General features: G+C 39.6%; 1 protein-coding gene across 12 annotated transcripts in view; it reads left to right on the plus strand.

The window, feature by feature from the left end:
* The window catches only part of svila (supervillin a), a 261547-nt gene that overhangs the window by 121827 nt on the left and 113760 nt on the right, over window positions 1–25960 (plus strand). For all 12 annotated transcript variants that reach the window (XM_073054765.1, XM_073054768.1, XM_073054766.1 and 9 more), the window contains 5 exons: window positions 3745–3833; window positions 11835–11892; window positions 12984–13135; window positions 15453–16110; window positions 20051–20134. In XM_073054765.1, coding sequence (XP_072910866.1) covers window positions 11885–11892; window positions 12984–13135; window positions 15453–16110; window positions 20051–20134 — 902 coding nt within the window. In that variant the 5' untranslated portion in view covers window positions 3745–3833; window positions 11835–11884. The remainder of the gene's footprint in view (window positions 1–3744; window positions 3834–11834; window positions 11893–12983; window positions 13136–15452; window positions 16111–20050; window positions 20135–25960) is intronic.

Genomic DNA, 25960 nt, shown 5'->3' on the forward strand with positions numbered 1-25960 from the left:
ACAATCATATTGCTGTTTTGAGGATCTTAAAAAATATTTCTACTTACCTGAGAACTGCGGCTTTTATCATGACACTATTTATTCTGATTGGTATGCGTCCAGACTATACTCTGAGCATCTCCTCAGCCAACTTTCCTTTCCTAACTTATTTGGGCAAGTTTTGTTTTTACCTGTCTTCAAGGGTGATATGAAACATACAAGGGATGATTGATAAGTTCGTGGCCAAAGGTAGAAGGAGTGAATCTTAGAAGACCTAGCACATTTTGTTTTTCAGCATAGTCCCTTCCTACATTTATACACTTAGTCCAGCAGTCATGGAGCATACGGGTCTTGGACCTCCAGAAAGTGTCCACAGCATGGGTGATTGATAAGATTGTGGCCTAAGGTAGAAGGAGATGAGTTATACAGCTCTCATTACATGCACATGCAGTTCAACTCTTTGAGTGATTATGCAGATAGTTTGAAGTTAATAACTCATCAGGGGTGATTGATAAGTTCGTGGCCTAAGGTTGAAGGAAATGAGTTATTAACTTCAAACTTTCTGCACAATCACTCAGAGTTGAGCTGCATGTGCATGTAACGAGAGCTGTATAACTCATCTCCTCCTACCTTAGGCCACAAACTTATCAATCACCCCTCATATATTTCCATAGGTTACTCTTATTTCAGATCTGGCTCAGAAATTTCCAGTTTTGAATTTAAACTGTTATAGTTACAATCTGGTTACTATCAAATTTAAAAATTACTATCATTTAAAATAAGGGGAAAATAAACAAACAGTGCAAAGGAGGAATAGTGAGGTAATGTTCACGGACTGTTCAGAAACCAGATGGTGGAGTAGAAAAAGCTGTCACTAAAGTGTGGGCCTTCAGGCTCCTGTACCTCCTCCCTAAAGGCAGTAATGAGAAGAAGGCATGTCCTGGATGGTGAGGGTATCTTACTGATGAGTTCTTAACGAAGGCAATAATGTTACCTAATTTACATAATTACTGCCCATTACGCCGCTGGCATTTAGGGCAGCAGTGAAGGTCCTCCATCCCCGGCCCTGTTCAAGGCTTCCTTCATCATGTCAGTAGCTTCCTCTCGGTTTTCACTACTGCCAGTCATGCAAGTCCCATGTGGAGACTCAGGAATATCATCACACTCAGTTGCAGAGAAATTCTTCGTTGCTGTTTCCATAACAATTTTGTTTTACCTGTCAGGATTGTTAGCCCTGAGCTGAACCCCTGAACCTGCAGGACCGTTGGACCACTGTTAGTCTGGCTTCTACTGTTTGGCATGGGTGACCCTACCAAAAGCCAGTGCATAAAGCCTTGATTCCAGCCAACATGGCTGCCTGGGTCATTGAGGCACGCAAGCCTCCAAACCCAACGACAAGGTTGTAGTCCTCTTGGAGGACCTAATTTAGATGTGTTCTGCAGAAGATGGATAACGTTGGAGAAGTTGTATTTTTTGCACGACCTAAGTTACTGGGTGCCTTACCATTCTAAGCATTGTATAGTGTGAAGTAGATTAAGCAGAAGCACCAGATTCAGCCCTTGAAGGATGCAAACTATTTTCCCCCTAAATTTCTGCCAGTTCATAAAGTTAAGCCCCTGAAAGATCCATTGAATTTTGGATATGTAGGGAAACGAGGGACTTGTGGTCGGTGAAGGAAAATAGCAGCAAGATAAAAGATTAGCCAAGCTCTTAATGATGGAACTGAAACAGGAGGTCAAAAGGGCTGTTCCTGTTTGTTTTTTTTAATCACTTTGTTAGTTTGGTATCATTACTAAAAGATTTCTATTCCTGTACTCATGTACTGAGTAGTGTGTGGTATCAAGTAAATATGAGATTATCCCTCTCATGTCGCTAATCTATCTCCAAACTTAATTTATACTCCTTGCTTTTTACCAAAGATGAACTTTTATTTATTTTGCATAATATCCATTCTCTGCAATACTGTTTTAAGTGCAAGCGTTTTGCCATTCACAATCCTATTACTGTATTCCTGCACTTCATTTCACTTTTGGTAGTTTTATATTCCATTATCATGATTTTGTTTGTTGCTGCATTGCCTTCCTTGTGTTCTCTCCTTAAGTGGATGGTCACCATATTTTTTTTCCTCACTTGTTCTACATTGTGGGAACTATATAGGCAATGTGCATTTCAGAAATCCATTAGGAACACAACATTAAGTGGCCAGCTGCACCACAAGGTAAGAAACTTCCAGGAGCAAACAGATTCAGACTTTCCAAAGACACAAAACTTTTAAGGACTCTCACTTCATCTGTTACTTGTTTTGGCTATTTCTCTGCTCAAACTGAATTGTTTTCCAAGCATTTTAACTTTTCAACCAAGAATTTGATCAACTCCATACAACACTAAGGTTTCCTCTTCACTACGATTGCAAAAGTAAATAGAATATTTAATTTCTCGTGTGAGGGCTCTGAGGAATACTGGCATTATAAAGTATTGAGATCACTATTGGAGCGTGCTCCTGTTTTGGTCACCCAGCAAAGGCAATGGAATGGATTCAAAGATGGTTGCAAGTATTAGATCATCAAGCTGCAGAAGGCTACAAGAGCTTGTGCTGCTCTCGGGGAAGGGAGAGGATTGGAGTTGCGCAATATCTTTTGTATCATTGCAAAGTTTTGAAGTGTTAAAATGGCTATCTGATAACTGAAGTAGAACAGGAAGATAGTACAGTGTAATTATTGTATTGTTGGTGTGATTGAATGGAATAGATTATATCTTTTTAGCCCACCCTATTAAAAGTAACTTAAATTGATTCTTTGGGAAGGTGATAACTGGCGATGAAGGTTTCAATGAATGGATTAAGTCGGTGAGCTAAAAAATACGTTTTCATTTTTGTCTTAAATGAATAGTTTTGATTTTTATTAACCAACTTGGAAAATAACTTGTCCTAAAATGATTAAATTAATGTGTTCACAGTGCTGTGCAGAAGTCTTATTCATATATATAGCTAGACTTTTGCCTAAGACGTATGCACGATCCTGTAGTAATTTTAGGGTTTGCACTGTACTATGACCACAAAAAAAATCGTGACTTATGTGACTGATTCTGATATGGGTCTCTATTGTGAGCTGACAGTGGGAAGGGGGCAGGGAGAGGGGAATCATGGTTGGGGAAAAGGGGAAAGGAGAGGGAAGCACCAGATAAGCATTCTGCAATGATTGATAAACCAATTATTTGGAATCAAGTGATTTTGCCGGGTGTCTTGGGGCTGGGTGTGTCTGCACACACATCATCCCTCGCCCCGACACTCCTTCTCTGCCACCTGTCCCACCCCACTCCTGTGGTGCTCCGTCCTTGCTATTCTCAATACCCTTTTTCCGCCACCAGATTTACAAACTCACTCTCTGCTCCACATTGACAAAAACGGTACTGTGCAAAAGTCTTGGGCACCCTAACTATATATACATATACATAGTGCCTAAGATGTTTGCCAGTACTGTACATTTTGTATTTATAGTAGTAGCAAAATTAAATGAAAGAATTATATACTTCTCCTTTATCCAGAAATGTGGAAGCCAATTACTTTACAACTACTAAGATTAACAAGCTAGCTCAATAACAGGAAGCAGTTGAACTGAAGCCATTGGGTGGGGAGGAGAAACAGCATATTTTTCGTTGTCTTAAGATTGCACATAAACGTATTAAATGATGATATTACTTTAAACAAAATAGATTCTGGTATTACTTTTACATTTTGGAACTTCAAAAAAATATTTTTTTTTGTAGTTTCCAGAAGGAGTTCTCTTCTGAAGACAAAGATATTGCGAAGAAAACAAAGAATATTGACACTAATCTACTTGCTGTGCTTCCTAAAGGTTGGTATCATGGTGCTTTGAATGAATTGAGTTGAAAAGGGACATTTGTTCAAAGTAAATTTGTTATGAAAGTATGTATGTGATACCATATGCTATCTTGAGATTCAGTTGTCTGAGTGTACTGAAGATCCACTGCCTTTAGGATAGAGGGGTTGATTTGTATTATGAATTAAGTATTTTGAGAAAGGGTATTTTGGATAGCTGTCAGGTCACAAATACTAAATGACCCAAAATTATTATGGGTAACTATTACTATGGTCCACTAGACTAGTTGATAATGATACAGAGCTCAGAGAGCGAATTTCAAATCTCTATTAATTGAAATGTATATTTCAGATGATTGTACAGTTGAAATGATTGTTCTATTCAAGTATTATTTACATAACTTTTGGGATATTGCCTTGTCTGATGGATTTTGAGGAAATCAAATGAAACAATATTCAGTATTGCTGTAGTTGGATTTGTTGTCATTTAAAAATAAAACCGCAGCCACCCAATTGTACATCAGTAGGTTTCTGACCAAAGTATTCATGTTTTATTTTTGATGTAACAAGATGTCAGGCTAAGTCTGTTGTCTCTTCACATAATTCCAATTTTTGTATTTGCTAACACAAATTTCACAGTATTCTAAGAACCTCAACAAATTGGCACTTGCTTGAGGATTATTAGGGTGAAGTATAAACAGTGGTTAATTCTTTATTCACCGACAACTGCAAAAATCGCTAGGAAAATAGGTGAATGTCAACTGCAAGTCTTCTACCGGGGACGAAAGTTGGAGCTCTACACTCAGCTAAAATGCCCCAGGGGAACTATGATTGCATAGTATTCTTTTGATACTAAGACAAGTAAATGAAGTGCAGGCTCCTATTTTCAAAAGTTCGAAGTAAATTAATTATTCAAGTACGTTTTTGTCACCATATACAACCCTGAGATTTGTTTTCTTGTGGGCAGTTGTGTGAACTGTTCAGTGATGGGGTGAGTGAAGTTAACCCCCTGCTTCAGGAGTCTGATGTTGAGGAGTAATAGCTATTCCTGAACCTGGTGGTGTAGGTCCTGAGGCTCCTGTAGCACCTTCCTGATGATGGCAATAGCGAGATGAGAGCATGGTGTAGGTGATGGGGGTCTTTGATGCTGTTTCTCTGAAGGAAATCAGTGCTCTGTTTAGATATACTCAATGCTGGAGAGGGCTTTACCCATAATGGGCTGGGTTGTATCCACTACATTTTGCAGTAATTTTAGATTAATTGCATTTAAATTTGCATTCTAGTGACGTGGCCCTTATGGCTCATTTTGACCTTTAAAACTGAGGAGTGGTGTAGCCTATTATTAAGGATGAGATCAGAGCATTGGTGTCTTGGCAGATAATTGTGTGGAATTGGAATCAGTTGAGTGAGCTAACTGAAGGCCAGAAAAAAAATTGGTGTGAGTTATTTATAAACCGCCAAATAGTAGTTCTAAGATGGAGTATGGTATAAATCAGGAAATTAGAGATGCATGAGGTAATACAATAATCATGGAGTACCTCACATATCCTGAAGACGTTTAACTGATAGTAATGAGGATCAACTCATGGACCATACACAAAATCAATGTGTTGAGGAATCCACCGCTAGTATTGTTATGTAGAACATAGAATAGTACAGCACAGTACAGGCCCTTCGGCCCACAATGTTGTGCCGACCCTTAAACCCTGACTCCCATCAAACCCCCCCACCTTAAATTCCTCCATATACCTGTCTAGTAGTCTCTTAAATTTCACTAGTGTATCTGCCTCCACCACTGACTCAGGCAGTACATTCCACGCAGGAACCACTCTCTGAGTGAAAAACCTTCCTCTAATATCCCCCTTGAGCATCCCACCCCTTACCTTAAAGCCATGTCCTCTTGTACTGAGCAGTGGTGCCCTGGGGAAGAGGTGCTGGCTGTCCACTCTATTCCTCTCAATATAATTGGTTAAAAAAACCTTGTTCCAAAGGTTTAGGGAAGCCTAGCCATAATAATGAATTTTGAGTTTGTAACGATACAGTTAATCTAAAATGGTGTACTTACATGTGTACAAAGGAAACTACACAAATTTGGAAGGGCAAATAGAAACTACATTAGAAGGTATAATGGACAGGCAATATATATACCTTATTAAAGGCTTAAAATTGGGAAAAATAGCCTATTAAAGAAGAAAAAAAAATATTGTTAAGTCAAATGATTGGGAGTATGTGAAAGCCCAAATAAAATAGACAAAGAAGTTGATAAAGAGAAAGTAGATTGTAAGGGTAAACTGATGAGATATATGAAAACCCTGTGTGAGAGAAGTAAAAGAGGAAAATGTGCAATGGCAAATATGGACGCCTTGCAGAGAGGGGCTTGTGAATTTATAATGGGGAATAGTGAAAAGGTTGAAGAATTAAACAAAAATTACATGAGGCACAAAAAGAAAGGTCTACCAAGAATGGGAGACTGAAGGAAATCAGCGGCAAGACTGAATGCCATATTTTTTTTACAATCCCAAGTACCCAATGATCTACCTCCAAAAAGGAATTGGCTATACAGCTATCTGATGCATCAGTTAGTGCTTTTCAAAGCTTTGTACACTCTGGAGTGATTTCCTGCAAATTGGAGAGTAGCAGATGATGCCTGTTATTTAAGAAAAAAAGAGAGAAAACCTGGAATGATTTATCTGTTGGCTTTTCATCAGTAGTGGGAAAATGAATGATTGTAAAAACAGATCATCTAGAAAGGAATAAAAGGACTAAACGGAGTCAACATGGATCTATGAATAGAAAATTGTCTAATCTATTGGAATTCTTCGAGGACCTGGAGCAAAATACATACAGAGAAAAAGTGGATATGGTGTTTCACATTTCTGTAGACTCTCGATAAGGTGCCAACAAGGTTAGAGTTTGCAGTATTGGAATAATAAACCGACATGGGCTGAGAATTGCCTACTTGGTACACAAGCGAGGGCAGTACCCTGATCTCCATCTCCTCAATTCTGCCTATTCTTCCCAGTTCTACCACAAGAGGAATTGCAATGGCTAATTAACCTAACAGGTCTTTGTGATGTGGGAGGAAACTCTCAGAAGTGCTGGATTTCCCCAGCAGCTATTAAAAATATCTTTAATAAAACTAATATGGAGTTTCAATTGTGAATATACCAAATATAAGAAATATTTTTAAAAATACGTATCATCAATAATTTAATTCTTTAAGAGCTACTCTCAAGGAGTTGTGTCAGAATAATGTCTGAATTATCCTTCAGTAAGGAGAACATCTAAAGCTTGCACCACGTTTATGGTGTTTGCCTGTATGTAACAACTACACGATATTTGGAGTTTTTTTCCCTGTGAAATTGCCATTCGTGGTTCGGACTCTCCGCTCTGCAGTTGCACTTGTGTTCAGTTCAGTGGCAGGGCAGTGACTCAGTGATGAAAGTACCTGCGTGCACTTCACATAGAGTCTTCGGCTGTGCACAAGGGAAGGATAGAATACCAGCAGCAGCACTACCCAAACAGCCTTACTGGCCCTGTGGCAAAAGGTAAATGCTTTTTACTTCAATTTATTTTGGGAAAAACTAGAAAATTAAAAGTATTAATGTACTTTTGACACATTTTAGTTTAAAAACAGATTAAATTCTTTTAAAATATTTCTGACTGTTCTACAAACTTTCAAAGAAAGCCTTGGACAGCTGCTCGGCCTGGGGATTCCTCACTGCTTGGACATCCCTCCAGCTCACAACATAACTATCTGGGGAGGGGTGGGATGGCAGTGTCAGCTTCTCTGGCGTTCCACATCCAAAAGAATTAGTGCAGCAGGCAAGAACCATGGGTGACAAGGCCAGGCAGGAGACCACATGCAGAGTGGTCCAACCCACTGTCAATCAGCATGTAGTTTTGAAAAAGGTAGTATCGTCCACAAAGCCTGACAAATTGTTCTTAATACTAAATATTCAGAAGAAAGGGCAAAGACTTTGTATGCAGGTGGATGACATCAGTCATTCTGCCATCTTGAGCTACTGGGCAAACCAAAGGAACTGCTTTCTCCATTGGAGACTGAGTCAGTCCTTGAGACTACTGCTGGAACTTTAGCATTGAAAGGATTGCTCCATTGCTGGGAGTGTAAAATTTAGAAAATTGCAAGTTTTGATTGCTTTTTTTTAAGATTTAAAGTACACAGGAAATGCTAGAAATTATCATAAGTTGGGCAGCAACTGTGGACAGAGAAATAGAGCTAACATTTGAGCTATTAACCTTTCATTGGTACTCGGCTGACCTGAACGGGGTCAGCCATTTTGTTTCAATTTCAGATTGCCAACATTTGCAGTAAATTTAAGGTTCAAAGTTTAAATTTATTATTAAAGTACGCATACCGTATGCAATCTTAGTATTCATCTTCTTGCAGGCACCCACAAAGATGTACAATAGAATCCACAATAAACCTCACACAACAAGTGTGCAAAAGAGGACAAATCTGTGCAAATAGTTTTTAAAAAGCAGACAAATAATACATAGAAAATTAACTGCAGGATCCCCGAAATTGAGTCCTCAGCTGCAGAGTCATTTTAGAACTGATGCAATTGAAGTCCATCCTGGAGACCAGAGGCTCTGGAGCAACAACTGTTCCCAAACCTGGTGGTGTGCGACGCAAGACTGCTGCACCTTCTGCTCCTGCTCCACGGTAGCAGTAAGAAAAGTGGGAGATGTTCTTGAATCCTTCAGGAACCTGAAATGTACCTTTCAGGTTCAAAAGCACATTTCTAAAAGGGAAATTGCAGGTTGAAGATTGCAGTGCTCATTTTTCAGAAGTATATCTAGTAGTTCTGTGAGCTGCCCACCCACAAAACATTGCCATATGTCGCCAATGCCACATATTACCTTTTAAGAAGTTTACCAATTATTAAAGATTTTAGAATATTCCTATCATTCCTAAATTATTGTGCATAGTTTGAGTAGTTAAATGGACAAATGGACAAAATTTTTAAAAATATTTTAATGAGCAGTTTTTTGCTGCAAATGAGCCAATTGATATAATATTATCCAACCCAGATAATAGATGTTGCCTTGCATAGACCTCTCATATATGACCATACATTTACTCTACTCTGTGTGATTTTGTGATCAACCACTTACTGAAAATATCTAACTTTCCTATGTCAAAATGTTACTGTTCTGAACAGGTTTCTGCACTAATTGAGTGTGTGATATTTGACCAACTGATTCAGTGAAATGATTCTAGGCTACTAAACTTGGAGATGTTACACCTGGTTAACCTCAAATGCAGAAATAAATCAAGTGGACAAGATACTGGAAACCAAGGAACTTTTTACTTGGGAATTATTCAATGTTGAAATCATCTCATTAATGAATCCCTGATGTCTTGACACGTCATATCTAGCAACCGAATGGGTTAATTTGCTGTAATGGTTCTCATTTGATCTTGCAGAAAAAGCAATATAATACCACAGGACAAAAAGACATGGGAGCAGAATTAGCTCATTCTCCCCATCGAGTCTGCTCTGCCATTTGATCATAGCTGATCCATTTCCTTCTCAACCCCCTTCTGCTGCCTTCTCCACATAATCTTTCACGCCCTGACTTATCAAGTATCTATCAACCTCGGTCTTAAATACACCAAATAACCTGGCCTCCACAGCCACCTGTGGCAACGAATTCCACAGATTCACCACCCTCTGGCTAAAGAAAATTTTCCTCATCTCTGTTGTAAAGGGATATCCTTCTATTCTGAAGCTGTTCCCTCTGGTCCTAGATTCCCCCACTATAGGAGACACCCTCTCCACATCCACTCTATCTAGACCTTTCAACATCTGATAAGTTTCAAAGCGATACTCTCTCATTCTTCAAATTCCCAGCAAGTACAGCCCCAGAGCCATCAAACGCTCCTCACACAATAAGCTTTTCATTCCTGGAATCATTTTCGTGAACCTCCTTTGAGCCCCTTCCAATGTTAGCACATCTTTTCTTAGATAAGGGGCGCAAAACTGCTCACAATACTTGTGTGAGGCCTCACCGGTGCTGTATAAAGTCTCAACATTACATCCCTTTTTTATATTCTAGTCCTCTCCAAATGTTTGCTAACATTGTGTTTGCCTTCCTCACCACAGACTCAACCTGCAAGTTAACCTCCATGCTTCCTCAACACTCTTCAATCCTAAGTCTATCTTTGTAGCATCTGCAAACCTGACCACAAAGCCATCAATTTTGCCATCCAAATCATTGACATGGAGTGTAAAAAGAAGCGGTCCCAACACTGGCCCCTGCAGAACATCAATAGCAGGCAAACAGAAAAGGTTTCCTTTATTCCCTCTCTGCCCCCTGCCAATCAGGCATTACTTTTTCCATGCTGGTAATATGGTGCAGATGAATTGGAAATAGGAAAATGTTTTGCCAAGAGCTGGAATTTGACCTGCAATAAGCATCTGCTTTTAAAAACAAAAGATAGATTTGTATTAACCCCGTAACCAGGTAACTTACCAGCAAAGATAGATGGATCAGCTGAGTCGGATGCTACTATTTTCAAACGTTTTATTCAACAAGGGCACAAACGTATGGTTAATACAAAACATTCAGATCGTCAAAACTCAATCTAAAACACCGGTGTAACCATAATCAATCAGAAATAAGCTCTACAGTTGTCTAGGGGGTAATACTGAGTCCAACGGAAGTCTTAAGAGTCACTCAGAAGTTTGCAGGCTTTTTCCTTTATAATTTAGAAAAGATGCACACTTGCCCGTCGTCTTGGCAGAGCAAATCCTTGGAATCAGGGGAGCAGACTTCCCCGTTGTTATTTTTAAAAGCAGTCTTTCGTTGGTTTTAGCCACAGATTCAAAGTCGGAATCTAGCGTACGTGGCTTCCTTCAAAATGGCGTCCCGCTCCCACGGGAATCGATCTCGTGTCTCCTGGGTGCGTCTGCTGGGTGCATCTGAGGTGCATCTGAGGGTCCTCCCCTCAGACCCGCCTTTATACTTCTTCACGGGATCGCAGGTATCAATCAAGTTGCAGGTAATGCGATCTTTCTCTCAACCAGCCCACTTTGCCCGAGGGCTTTTCACGTGGTCTCCATGAGACAATAGTCAAAGTCACCGTTATTCTGCTTCTTGGGAGAACGTGGTCTTCCGCACGTCTCTCTCTCTTGGGTCAGTTGACCCCCCTTAACTAGAGTTCTTGCGATTTTCACAAAGGAGGGGGCCAACGGCATAACACCAAGAGCTGGAATTTGACCTGCAATAAGCATCTGCTTTTAAAAACAAAAGATAGATTTGTATTAAATATGGATGAGCTGTTTTGATATTACTTGGGGAAGGGTATTTTGTTCACTTTTCTTTATTGCTTTGCCACTGTTTTCCTCCAATGTTATATTTTTCTATTTCTCTCACGTTCTGTCTTGTGCCCATGGCTCTGGGGAAGTGCCAGATGAGCTATTGGGGAGCATTTTGAATCTCTAGTTGAAAGATTGAGTAACGTTGGCAATGGACTTCAAGCTTTGACAGCTGATGGTACTGACGGTGAAGAACTTTTTCTTTTTAAAAAAAAAAATAAATTCCTGGAGTTTTCTTTTAAATAATGGTCACATTGCTCCCCTTTAACTCACTTTGTGTGTTCAGTTCATTTTTGTTTCCCCAGAGTCCAATACAGTTATTCCATAGATAGGATATATGTAACCCCCGGCACTTTCTTCTGTGTTTTCTCTTAATGCCAATGGATTTCTATCTTGCATTGATTACAGGTTAATAAAACCTTTTCTTTAGAAACCACAGCTATCTTGCCAGTTTTGCAGATATATAAAAATTCATGTTGGCTTCTCAGGATTGGCCTTTTAGGTGCAGCCATCAGAGTCGGATTGAGTCTCCGTTCCAAAATTGTGATTAATTAATGATACTGCTAAACAGTTCCCCTCACCTAGATTCCTCAATGTATTATTGTGGTTATTTAATTATAAAATGTCATGTCTGCCATTTTGACATGTTTTCAAATATTGCTATTTTCCAGTATCTGAACTTCGAAAACTTTTTGAAGCTGGGCAAAAATCCTCTGCGGAAATGAACAGGTAAATAAGGATTCTTTTTGAAGCTCTTCTTGGGTTGAATTATTAAATGCCAATAGATGGGCTGTACTTTAATTTGTAAGTAAATGTGCTGTTAGAATCACTGAACAGTTAGTTCAATGTTTTCACAGTGCGTTCATTCTTTTGAAGATACAGAGGATTTCGATTAATTAGACCATTGGTTAATTGGAGAAACCATTTCTTTAGGACACTTTTAAAGAACAAAAACAAACTGAGAAAACAGCCAGATTACCATCATTTATTTGGGACACTGTGATACTTAAATGAGACAGGAGACTGTTGCTGAACAGTTTCTAACTAACTTCAGTCATGTGCATGTCATGTGGCTGTTAGATGCTGCACCGTGCTTAGAGTGAAGTTTAAAAAAAAAAATTTGCATCAAAAAGCAGCGATTTTTGTCACTGATAGTTGGAGAGTAATAAACAGAAAGACAGTCAGAGCGGTTTCAAGCATTCAGACTCTGAGATGCCAGAAACTTGAGTGTGAAATTGAAGCGATTTCTCAACTTCAGCAAGATAAAAACTGCAACGAACTTGAAGGCATCAACAATCACCTTGAATGTTACAATGAAAATGAAGATTTGGAGGATGCAATCATCGAAAACCATGTTTGAAGGCTGTCCACTATCTGCACTAGTATCTGCACTCATTTTGTTCATTTACGATCAATAAAAAGAGCACATCAGCATACACTGGATGAATTCCTCCATCGATAACTATTAGGAGCTTATATACAGTTTTACAGTAGTTTTGGTAGTGTTTTAATTTTATCGCAAACGAGAAAATCTGCAGATGCTGGAAATCCGAGCAACATACACACAAAATGCTGGAGGAATGCAGCATTTTAATTTTGTTCTGTATTTCATTTAAATACTTAATTTGTTACTCAGTTAAACGGTAGTCATTTTTTTAATAACTTTTAACAATTTCCATTAAAAAAAATTTGGCTAATTGGGGTAACCACTCAATTGGGTCAAAATGTACTGGTCCTCGTGTGCCCTAATTAACTGGAATCCACAGTACTTTCTCAAATTGCTTTGATAATGTATGATCTTTGTCTTCATCTCTGTGTAGAAAAGAGAGAATTGCAAGACGTTTGGAAGGGATTGGAAGTGAAACACAGCCAGTGTTGCTACAGAATTGTCCTGGATTAGTTACTCATCGCCTACTGGAGGAAGATACTCCTAGATACACACGAGCTTCCGATGCTTGCAGTCCACCTCTGGGTACGAGACTTCTTATAACTGAATCAATTGGATTGAGTGAAATGTTCAGGGCACAGGTGATGCATAAAGAACCATGCTGATATGCTGCTTAACTCAAAAAGCTGTTAGAATTCTGTACAAAATTTTGTTTTGCCATTCTGATTCTCCATTTGTTTTCATAGCACAAATATTCTTCCAACAAAGTGAGTGATAAGTGAGTTTACAAGCAGATTACTTCTCTTTCTGATATATTTATTAAGGTAAATGGCCCTTCATTTATGTAAAAGAAGTTTATGGATAAAATACTTGTGTATTACCAACTTTACAATTAGTTTAATGTTAACTGACTATATTAGCATTGTTATTGAAGGGGGAGGGATATGAAATGGACTTGCTATCTGGAGACAGGATCCTACCTTTTCAACTGGTGAATTTAAATGAGGTTATTACATAAAACTAGAATCAATTCTGCAAATGCTGGAAATCCAAGCGACACGCTCGAAATTCTGGAGGAACTCAGCAGGCCAGGCAGTGTCAATGGAAAAGAGTACAGTCGATGTTTGACCCTTCAGCAGGACTGAAGGAAAAATAGATAAGGAGTAGAGTTGAAAGGTGGGGAGAGGGGAGGGAGAAACACAAAGTGATAGATGAAACCAAGAGGGATGAAGTAAAGAACTGGAGAATCTAATAGGAGAGGACAGAAGGCCAGTGGTAGAAAGAAAGTGGATCACCAGAGGGAAGCAATGGGCAGGCAAGGAGGTAAGGTGAGAAAGGGAAAAGGGAATGGTGAGGAGGGAGGAAAATTACCAGAAGTTTGAGAAATCAATGTTCATGCCATCATGTTGGAAGCTACCCAGACAGAATATAAGGTGGTGTTTCTCCAAACTGAGTGTGGCCTCATCGCGACAGTAGAGGAGGCCATGGACTGACATATCGGAATGGGAAGTGGAATTAAAATGGGTGGTCACTAGGAGATCCTGCTTCTTCTGGTGGGTGGAACGTAGGTGCTCAGCGAAGCAGTCTCCCAATCTACGTAGGGTCTCATCTATGTACAGGAGGGCACACCAGGAGCATGGTACATAGTTTATGCCCCAATAGACTCGCAGGTAAAGTGCGTCCTCACCTGGAAGGACTGTCTAAGGCACTGAATGATAGTGAGGGAGGAGGTGTAGGGGCTTGTAGTCTAGCTTAGTGGCCACTGAATTTGGGGCATTTAGCAACATAAAATACATGCTTTGCCCATGACTTTTGAGCCTATCAATAACCATCTTTAGGGTAGTGTGACCTATAGCGAATGTGTTGAATGGCTGAAATGATCGGTTATAATCAGACAGCACTACAGAACAAAGAGTACCTTTTATTTGTTGGACAAAATTTAAACTGTGCATAATTTGGGGCATTTGAATTCTTGCTTTCAATTCCTGGGCATTAACCTAAGAGATGACCTGTCCTAGGCCCAGAACAAAGATGCAATTAAACAGAAGGCGTGCCAGTATCTTTACTTTCTTAGAAAGCTAAGGGGGTTCGCCTTGTCAGAGAACACTAACAAACCTCTGCATTTGTACTGTTGGATGCCTCCTGACCAGTCGCTTCATTGTCTGGTAAAACAATTCAAATGCACTAAAATGCAAAAGCTCCAGAGAGTAGAAGATTCAGCCCAATAAATCATTGGCACATACCGCGCACCATAAATAGCATTTGCAAGTCGAATGCTTTTTCTTGAGCAGAAAAGGTAGAAAAGATTGAATTATTTTCATGATTTGGACAGCTTTGAAAGAAAATAGAAAATTCCTCTCATTGCCGAAGTATTAATATAAATTGGGGAGAGGCTGTATAAAATGGGAAATTAAAATTGCTCTTTAATGGACAAAGTGAAGTGCCTTGTCTCAAGAAGCTGATGAAATAAATGTGGTAACATCATTAGTAATGAATACAGAGGAGACACAAGACTTCAGATGCTGGAATCTGGAGCAACAAACAATCTGCTGAACCTGCTGAGCTCTTCCATCAGATTGATGCTTATTTGCAATTAATACTTGACCAGAGAAATTAGAGAAGACCAACAGTGGTTCCTTTGTTTTTTGCTTGCCCCCCTTTTAAAATGTTGACATTCCAGCAGTTTTTTTTTGGAAGGTGAAGAACACTGCTGCTGTGCTCCACAGTTCATAAACTGGATTAGGTCCAAGGAAGTGTGCTGCAGAAAGCAGTTCCACAAAGGAAAAATTGAGTAGTGTGTTTCCTTAAAGACGTGCCTCCATTTATAAGAGGAACATTGGAAAGGTGGCAGCTGATGGCGTTTTACTGTATTTGATATTAACAAAGGTTTTTTTTTACACAGGTAGAAGATCGGATAAGGAAGGCTCAGATCATCATCTTACTGAAGACCTTTATTCAGAAAGGCAGTCAAGACCTAGGTGCCGAGGAGAGGTTAGACACATGAACGTTGAGTCCCCTTGCATCGCCGGTGTGAATCTCGAAGCGTTAGATGCGAAAGCAGAGAGGATAGCCAAATACAAAGCTGAGAGGAGGCGACAGCTGGCTGAGAAATATGGAATTGCCTTGGATCCTGAACATGACGAGAGCATTGCATCCAAGTACTCAAGACCAAGAAAGGAAATTGATCTAACTGAACAAGTGCCATCACCATCCGAAAAGGTTTACAGCAGTGGCTTAACAAAGTTGCAAAGTTCCAGGGATCAAATAGTTGATGAAGCAGGAAGCCTGTCAGCTGGTGTATCTATAGAAAAATTCTCCTCAGATGGCAATAGTTTCAAAGAAAGAGAAACTCTGCTGAATGAAGAAAATCAGAAAAAAGCACTTGAGATTAGTGCCAAAGGGAAAAATTTGGAACCTTCAAGTAGCAAGGATTCTACTGTGACTGACGTGCCAGAATCCCCACCATCTCCTTGGAGAGTTTCACTTGTATCACCGAAGCAGTTCTCAGAATCGTTTAACGCAGTTAGTGAGCAATCCCAAAGCTTGCACAATAAACAAGGGTAAGAATTTATTTATGTCAAAGAACTTAGTTCAGAGAAGTTTTGAATTTCTTGAAGAGCATCCTCAATTTTTAATGAGCATTAATCTGTGCACGTTCATGTATTCTGAGTTATGAAACTTTATTTTAATGATTCTCACTAGATAATTAATAGTTTCAGAAATACAGAACTAATTACATAAGTTAGTTGCTACCTAATAATTTATGATTAATCTTAGTTTTTCTAATCATACCAGTGTCACACATTTGGTGGGGCTCATTTGTAGGTGGAAGCTTTTTCATTACCTTCCACTGGTTTCAAATGAGCATTATCTGTCCCAAATGGAAGAGTTCCATTTTTGGAGTTGTTGTAGTTTGTCCTTCTGCATTTAAATTATTCACTTTAAATTCACAACACTTACTCTTTGTGTGTTTGTTACATTATATCATTTGTGTTAAATAGCAGCTGATCGGATTTTGCTTAGATCAATGTTAAAACTAAAGATCTGCTGCAGCTGACAAATTGCTGATACTCTGGTCGGTACGCTGGGACACTGCATTTCAAGTATGATATTCCTTGGTGTTTCACATTCCTATTGCTGGTTCAATGTAATTTACACTCAGGTTAATTACTAAATTTGAGTAAGTCTGGTTATTTGAAAGGACTCATTGTCCATGATTGTTTATATTTTTGGGGCTTGAGCTTTGCCATAAACTTTAATCTGGCATTGTCAATACTCATTATTCAATTTGTTGGCTGCATCTCTGAGTTAAGTTGCAACCAAGTTAAGATGACAAAAAGCTCAACAATATACTGTTTCTTGGCCAGTGCCAGAATACATGGTTGAGGTTCATGATTTTCTTTAAGTACAATATTTGGTAAACAATATTAATATGTGGATATTGTGAGGAGAATGACAATGATTTTGACTTTTGCACTATCAATATCATCATATAGTAGATTCACATGGATGTCAAAGTGCACTTCTATTCAGGTTGTGATTTTTGTTACCCCTCTCCCCATCTTTCTGCGACCTGTAACTTCCTTCTCGGGTTCTCTGTGTCACCTGCACGTCCAAACCCTGTATGCCATACCATAATTTTAATCTCAAATGTTTTGCAGGTTTTTCTCATTAGTTGCCTGCCTCTGATTGACTTGAGGCCCAATCAAACCTCAGTTGTGATGCCTCTTCTGGAATGAACTTTCCCAAACCTCGCAACGTATTTTATTCTCCGTCCACCACCACTCATCGCCGCCCCCACCCCAAACCCCTGCCACTTGCTTCAGAACTGCCACAAAGTCCTAAAGCTGTCAATTATTTGTCTGTCTGTGACTTGCTCCAGGCATAACCTCAGCAAGTTGCACATGTAAAATCCATCTGCTTAGATGAAATTGAAAGAATTTACATTTATATAAAGTCTGCCTCAAACATGCCAGAACATTTCACATACAGTAAATTGTTTTGAAATTTAAGCTAACTTTACAGACACCAATGTAAAATTTTCACATATACTTTATTTCCAAAAGCAGATTAAACCTATTGCAGTAACTTGCTGTTGACAGTGAATGGCGGGAATACTTCAGACCCAAACCACAGTCGCATATCTGTTTTTTCATATGAAATCCTACCATGAGAACCTACTTACAAATTTATTATTAAAATACAAATATCCACTTTATTTTATGGGCACTCTCCCTGTTCAGTTGTTTGAGAGCAAATAAACATACTACAACCGTTCTATTTCTCGACCCATAAAACCCAAAATAGACTATTTGTGTTGAAACTTCGAATGTTTGACAGTTTAGGTTCACAAAACTCTGAGAAATTGAAAGCAGGAAGTTTTTGCTGACTTTAATTTCAAAATATCTGCAAAACAATTAAGAATTAATTGTTGGCACACAGAAGTCGTGTAGTTTTCAAACAAGGACACAAAGTCATGAATGCAATTTGTAAATGGTTGAATTAAGATCTGATTTTGAGTTCTAAAAGGTCCTTGCTTGTTGATCCACTTCTATCTGGATGCTTTGGAGAACTTTCATTTCAATCTTAAGAAGTGTCAGAATAGTGGGTCTTTCCATTTCTTGGTAGACTAGAATTTTGTTTTGTTGGTCATGGCAGTTTTAAAGAAATCAATGCAGCGTCTCTCTTGGCACATTTTCAGGGGAGACAGGGGAAAAACATACTGTCATTAAAGCTTACTGCCAATCTTTGACATTCCATGGCTGATCAATGGCAGAAGTAAATGCAACTAGTCCTACATGTGACAGCGTAGTCTGCTTCTTGGAAGTTATATCCACAGCATTTTTATGGATATGAGATGAGCTCATGAGGCTTACCATGCCTGTCCTCACCTTGTATAGGAAACTAATGAAGTAGTTAAACAGCTTTATACTCTTCACATGACCCCTTCTTTTCCTGCTTCAAATATTGACCTGTCATCATGAGGCTGTCAGTTCCGCCCCTTGAGTGATGGGTACACAGGAACTATTCAAGTCATTTTGAAAACTGAAGTCCTGTTTTTTCGGCTCTATATATTTATTTACAAAAATATTGACTTTGTATTTTCGGATGGTTAACACTTGATTCCTAGAAATATCTAAGCTTTCTAAATCTATTCACGGTAACCAATGGCTCATTTCTCTATCAACTGTACAACAGCTGCCTACCTTCATCATTTTGCCGTTATTGATTTAAGGAGACTAACAAGAAGAGCCTGAGATAGTCAATGCATATAAAGTAGTTGGATTAATTGCAATTTAATAAAATAACAATGTATTTAGTAAATATTGCCATGCTCCCAGTGAGTGTAGACCAGCACAGCCACATTAAATCTGCTGATTATAGCTAAGTAACCAAACTACTGCATAAAGTTGTCATCATCTCCTCCAGGATTTCAGTAGTGTTAATTGCACGTTAAAATATTTATAGTGTGGTGTAGTTTTGTGATTGGAGTTCTGGCTGCCATTAAAATAACCCATGAATATAAGTAGCAACTGGATATTTGAGTGCCAAAAAAAATTTATTTGAAAAAAAAATTAGTGATAGCAAAGCTGTATCTCTGAATACTACAGGGAACTCTTACAGCTCTTAAATTCTCTGTGCACTTTTTCACAGCCAATGGGACAAGCATAAGACTTGGATCAGTTTTAGAGCAGAAATCTGCAGCAAGGAGGTTAAAGATGGCTGTTTCCTTGCTGTATGTTTAGTGATAAGGAGGAGTACAATGCGACCCATTTATCACTGCAATTCTCTTTTTGGTGCAGCCCTCCCTAAAGGTGCTTAATACTTTTACAGGTACAGAATATATTTAGATTTCATTGATGTATTTCAACTTGTATTGTTAATATTCGTTCAGGTCCAGCATATCAGATCCACTGTCCATTCTGTTTGGTCTTGCTGTTCCAGATGCTCAATGTTGTTCTATAATACATATCAACAAAATATTCTCATCTAAAATTGCATTTGATCTTAAAACTGGTTTAATTGTCTACTTTTCTTTAATGTTTGCCTTTTGGTACTCACAGGTTGTTCAGTATTTGGTGGTTCATTTCTGCTACATGTGGACTCCGGTAGTTGTGAAGGCCTTGGTCAACTAGACTGGTTCACCCATGTGTGAAAAATTATAATTGATTGGGGGAGGGTGCAGAAGACAGCATGTCCCTATGGAAGCTCTTCCGGTGGTCCAAGGAGCTTGTAGATGAAAACATTATTAACACTATATTTTGTGAATTTTACAGAAATTGTCTACATCTGTAACAGAAGTCCTTTTGTTAATTTTACTCATTGTAACCTGTGCCCTGTGTGCCTGTTTAAAAACCTTTCAAACAAAGAAGGGAGTGATTTCTGCAAATGTTCGTTAGCTCACAATGGATAATTGCAGTAAAATAGGGAAGAGTACCTGCAGGTATGGAATTCTGGTATCAAATTGACTCTGGATGTCTCTGCTATACTTCCATATAGCAACACATTGAAAGTAAAGAATGAATGGTTCCTACAGAGAGATTCCAATGGCGAGACACCTTCCCTCATCAACTGGCCTTCCAGGTACTGTTGAATGTGATGCTTTATCATTTCCCGAATGGCACATTTTAATCATCAACATCTGCTTTTCACGATACTCATCAGATCGTTGTGTGTTGCCGCCATCTCACATTAGTTTGTCACCATTCCTATAGAAGGATCTGTCTTTGAACTTCACATGCTATACTGTCTTTTTTCCCCCTGTATCATCTTAATTAACTTGTTGGGTTTTTGATGTGCATGACTAATTATTATTTGAATGACAGACATCAAATATCTGGTTCAGTTCCCAGTTACCTTTTAACCAACCACCGATAATCCCCATTAGCCAGGTTTGTTGTGATCATTGCTGTGAAATCCACGATGCTCTTGAGTGCTAGTGTCACCTGAGGAATTGGTCGCATAATGGATGGAGAAGCGGCCTCATTAGCAAATCATAAACACAAGCGATTCTGCAGGTGCTGGAAATCCAGAGCAACAAACACAAAATACGGGAGGAGCTCAGCGGGTCAGGCAGCACCATGGAAATGAATAAACCATTGATGTTTCAGGCCAAAACAGTTCTTCAGGATTGGAAAGGAGGAGGGAAGATGCCAAAATTAATAAGTTGTGGGGAAGGGTTGGGGGAAGGAGGATAGCTCCTTCCTTGGTGATAGGTGAAGCCAGGTGGGTAGGAAAGGTAAAGGCTGGAGAGGAAGGAATCTGATAGGAGACGAAAGTGGACCATAGGCGAAAGAGAGGAGGAAGGGACCCAGGGGGAAGTGATAGGCAGATGAGAAGAGATAAGAGGCCAGAGTGGAGAATAGAAGAAGGGAGGGGGAGGGAATTTTTTTTAAACAGATGGAGAAATTGATATTCATGCCATCAGGTTGGAGGCTACCCAGATGGAACATAAGGTATTGCTCCTCCACCCTGAGTGTGGCCTCATCCTGGCATAAGAAGAGGCCATGGACCGACATGTTGGAACAGAAATGGGAATCAGAATTAAACTGTTTGGCCACTAGGAATTTCCTCTGTTGGCGGATGGAGCGGAGGTGCTCCGTATCTGCCACCCCATGAGCCTCTGCATCCAACACACCATTCTTCACAGCTTCCGCTATCTTTAAAGGGATCATGTCACCAAACCTATCTTTACCTCCTCTCCATTCTCCGGTTTTCACAGGGATCACTCCCTCTGTGATTCACGTGTCCCCACTAATCTCCTTACTGGCACCTTCCCGTTCACCTCCATTCAGGGCCCCACATCTGCAGGAGTCCTTTGCTGTGCCTGGTGCTCCCAATGTGGCCTCCTCTACATTGGTGAGTCCCATCAGAAATTGGGGGACCACTTCACTGAGCACCTCCACTCTATCCGCCAAAAGTAGAACTTCCTGGTGGCCAAACATTTTCATTCTGAATCCCATTCCCATTCTGACATGTCGGTTCATGGCCGCCTCTTTTGCCACGATGAGGCCACACTCAGGTTGGAGGAGCACACCCTATATTCCATCTGGGTAGCCTCCAACGTGATTGCATGAATGTAGTTGAGAAAAATTCCCTCCCCCTCCTCTTCTTCTATTCCCCACTTTTACTTCTTCTCACCTGCCTATCACCTCTCCCTGGGTCCCCTCTTTCTTCTCTTTCTCTCTAGTCCACTCTTGTCTCTGATCAGGTTCCTTCATCTCCAGCCCTTTATCCACCTGGCTTCGCCTATTACCTTCCAGCTGTCTTCCTTCCCCTCCCCTCACCTTTTTATTCTGCTGTCTTATCCCTTCCTTTTCTGTCCAGAGAAAGAATCTCGGCCCAAAATGTCTACAGTTTATTCATTTCCGTAGATGCTGCCTGACTTGCTGAGTTCCTCCAGCACTCTGTGTGTGTGTGTGTGTTGCTTGGCCACATCAGCAGTTGTAATATGCATTCACTAAACTTTAAAGAACAGATCAGGATACTAAATTGTTTTGTGATTGTATGTTCAGGGACACAATAACGGACCTAATGGATGCAGGTTTATTTTGTTAACTACAGAGACATAGAAAACATCATATAAACTAGTAAACAAGCAAGAAGAGGATAGTTGTTTATGTGAGAGAGAAACTGATTATGTATTTGGTATCAAGGTTACGCTAGAAATCCTCTCAATGTGGATGACGTGGAAGATGTGGGTCGCCTCAAATTAATCCAGTATGTTAACAACAACTCCAATCTTTGCAACTGTAAGGGTAACTGTCCCATTTCAACCAGTAAAGCTGAAACAGATGACCTTACTGCACCACGACACTGCTGTCCTTGGCAGCAGGGTAGAAAGTTAATAAAAATTAGAAATAAAAACAAATTGCTGAAAATGGTCAGGCCCCACTTGTTTGGGGGAAAATGGAGAAACACTATTCATGTTTTCGGTTCTAGACTTTGGTTCAGAATTAAACAAGCTGGTTTTCAGTAGGAAAAAGTTTGGAGAGAGTTGTATGTGGAAGGTGAAACCAAGGACCAGGCAAGTTAGACGCCTGTAATACAGCTTTTCAGTGTTGCCTGTTTCTAATGGTAACCTGTGGATATTCCCCACAAGCCAGGCAGTACTAATAGAAAAAGAAAAACTAAGCCAAGAAGATAACCAGCAGGGCAGATGTGACCAGCTCTGATGCAGAAAGGATGAGTTAGATAAAGTTGTAGAAATCGATGGGGAGTCCAGAAGCGTACAGTAAGTGAAGCTGGAAGATGAAATGCTGTTCTTTAAGCTTGCATGATGTTGGAGGGTGTGGGATGGAGAATTAAAGTGGCGGCAACAAGAATCACTTCAGTCCTCAGAATGAACACTGGAAAGCCAACAATATTCTTTCCATCTGCGTCTCACGTCCTGGGGTGGGGGTGGGGGGGGGGGTGTGCGCGTGTGTGCATGGTGTAGGGTCTAAGAACGGATGTGCTGGCATTGGAGAGGGTCCAGCAAAAGTTCATGAGAATGGTGCTGGGAATGAAAAGGTTAACACACATCCATTTAATAGCTCTAGTTCTGACCCTGTACCTGCTGAAGTTTAGAAGAATCAGGGAGTACCTCATTGAAACCTATCAAATATTGAAAGGACTAGATAGAGTGGACATGGAGATCATGTTTGCTATCATGGGGGAGTTTGGGACCAGAGTCCGAGTCATTTGGTATATTTAAAGCAGAGGTTGATTAGTAAGGTTGTCGAAGGTTATGGGGAGAAGACAGGAGAATGGGGTTGAGAGGGGAAATAAATCAGCCAGGATGGATTGGTGGAGCAGACTTGATTGGCTAGAACGTCTCATGGGTGAAACCTCTTGAGCAGCAGTGATGTAGCCAGACCTGAGTGATATCATGTGACTGCAGAGGGTGAAGGTCACTAGGGACGATATACAGCATTTAGAGAGGGTTTGTGCACTTTTGATGACATGGGAAAATGCTTGGAACATGCCTGCGTGGAAACAGAGATGAAAAAGTTGTGCAGGGTTTTAGTTTGATGGTTTCTGCTAAAGATTTGCTGATCATTTTAAAAAGCATTTGCATGCTCCTTTCATTTAGAAGCTAGGATTCCCTGGCTCTTGAAAGCCCAGGTTACTTTCATTACACACAAAATGCCCCTAAATCCAGAGTAATGGGACCTCATTCAGTGTCATCTTTCAAATGTGACTTCCTCTAAATCTGACCCAGTTAAATTAGAAGGGGCAAGTTCCCTGAGAGCTGAGATCCATTTTCAAGTCTTTACCAAATTAATTGATGCTACAAGTTCAAAGTATATTTATTATCGAAGTACATGTATGTCACCATGTACAATCCTGAGTTACAGTTTCTTACAGACATGCTCAATAAATCCATAATAGAATAATAACCACAATAGAATCAATGAAAGACCGCATCAACTTGGGCATTCAACCAGAGTGCAAAAGATAACAAACTGCAAATACAAAGAGAAGAAAAAAGAGATAATAATATTGAGAATGTGAGATGAAGAGTCCTTTAAAGTTCCCACTCTGTCCCTCAATTTAAATATTTGGAATCATGAGGGGAATTTTGAAATCCTGAGCTTGTTTTCTATGGCAAAAGGAATGCACAGAACAAAATATAATCACTAAAACAAAGGGAATTGTAAAATTGAACAGATGATGTCTTTGAAATGCTATGGAACACAAGAACAGAGGCTAAAGAGAAGGAGAGAATTGCAGAACTAGTTTAGGTTTAATTTCATGCTAGGGCAGTAACATGGGAACACAGTAATTTAGATGGTGTATGGAAAATTTAATGAGCTGTTGAATACAATTTAATGTTCAGTGAAATAGAAGTGAGTATTTCAACAAAGCATGGTTGAGAATCAATCATTGAAGGTTAAACAGCAAAGATGGATTTCACCCTATATACCTAATGACCCATTGTCACAACTAAACTCAGCATAGGGCAGCTGATCATCAGTGGAATTTAAGCAGATCCTATGAAAGACAGGATAGTTTTATAACTACCAGTTGTAGCTGCAAACAAGTGATGTTCTAGCCTCAGAATTCCTAAGTAAGCAACCTTTGCAGTACTTAACAAAAATCATTTTGGCTGGTAGGAGCCGAAATGTACCTGGAACAGCCAAGACTCAGTTGACCTCTGTCGCTCCAATAACTCCCATCATTGAGAACATTATCACTGACTTTGCTGGTTCTGAGGTCGATATTAACTGTACCTTTTTTCGGTGAGGTCAATGTTAGGATGTTTATAAGCACTTGGAAAACAAAACTCCTACTTGACCTGCTGAGTTCCTCCAGCAATTTGTTTGTTTTTGCAGGAAATTAAAGTTAGCTGGAGCTCACAGAGTTGTGAGCAGTGGACTGCAACTTACTACAATCCTGAGGTCATTGAGTCCCATCAGAGTTTAAAACCAGGCATGCAATCTCTTTTGATCCTATGCATATTGTACAGATTTCAAGAAGTCACGGTAAAACACACTACACAGTTCATGCACTTGAGTTTGTGGCATCTGAAAGTGCTTCAACTATGGAGTGAAATTTTCATGAATTCATTGTTTGAAGCCACTACTTGTGAGATCCAGTTGTGCCCATCTCCATGACAGCCAAATTATTTTGTTTTATACATCTGTACTTTTTCCACAAAGAACTTTTTTTTTGAAGAATTGTTTGTGTGGTAGGCCGATTGGCTTGCTTTGCCGATGTTAGGTTTCATTAAAATACTATAATAAGTGAGGATGGTAGATTTCCTTCTCTGTAAAAATTGGAGAACTATACAACTTCAAGGCAATCTGGTAATTTCATTATTAATTTTGTTTATTCATTTACATGATACAGCTATTGCTGGCAGTGCCAGCATATATTGTCTATCCCTAGTTACCCCTAAACTGAGGCATTTAATAGTTGTCAACATTGGTGAGCCTGCTGTGGCATATAATCTGACTGTATAATGAAGGCAGATTCCCACTCTTGAAGAATGTGAAACAGTATGTTTTTATGGAAATCTGAGATTTCTGAATGTACTTGCTATCACTAGCTCGTGTCTAAATTGCAGGTATAGTAAATACTTCAAGTGAACTTTCCCCCAACTCATGGTGACCCCTTAACTCTCCCAACTCGTATCTTTAGATCAGTGGTCTAGAGCTCTGTCGGCTGACCTTGATGGCCTCTTTTCCTATTACCAGTACAGTTACTCTATCGAAATTTCTTTAAATTCTGCAATGTAAATGTCCCAGCTACCATGGCAGGGTTTAACTTAATAATCCAGCATGTGGAGAGAATGTTTCCTGTGGTGGGTGTATCCAGAACTAGAGGGTATAGCCTCAAAATTGAGGGGTGACCCTTTGGAGTAGAGGTAAGGAGGAACTTTTTTTTTTTAGCCAAAACGTAGTAAATCTGTGGAATACTCTGCCA

Source organism: Hemitrygon akajei, chromosome 8 (genome assembly GCF_048418815.1).
Source record: "Hemitrygon akajei chromosome 8, sHemAka1.3, whole genome shotgun sequence".
In the NCBI taxonomy this organism is placed as follows: domain Eukaryota; kingdom Metazoa; phylum Chordata; class Chondrichthyes; order Myliobatiformes; family Dasyatidae; genus Hemitrygon; species Hemitrygon akajei.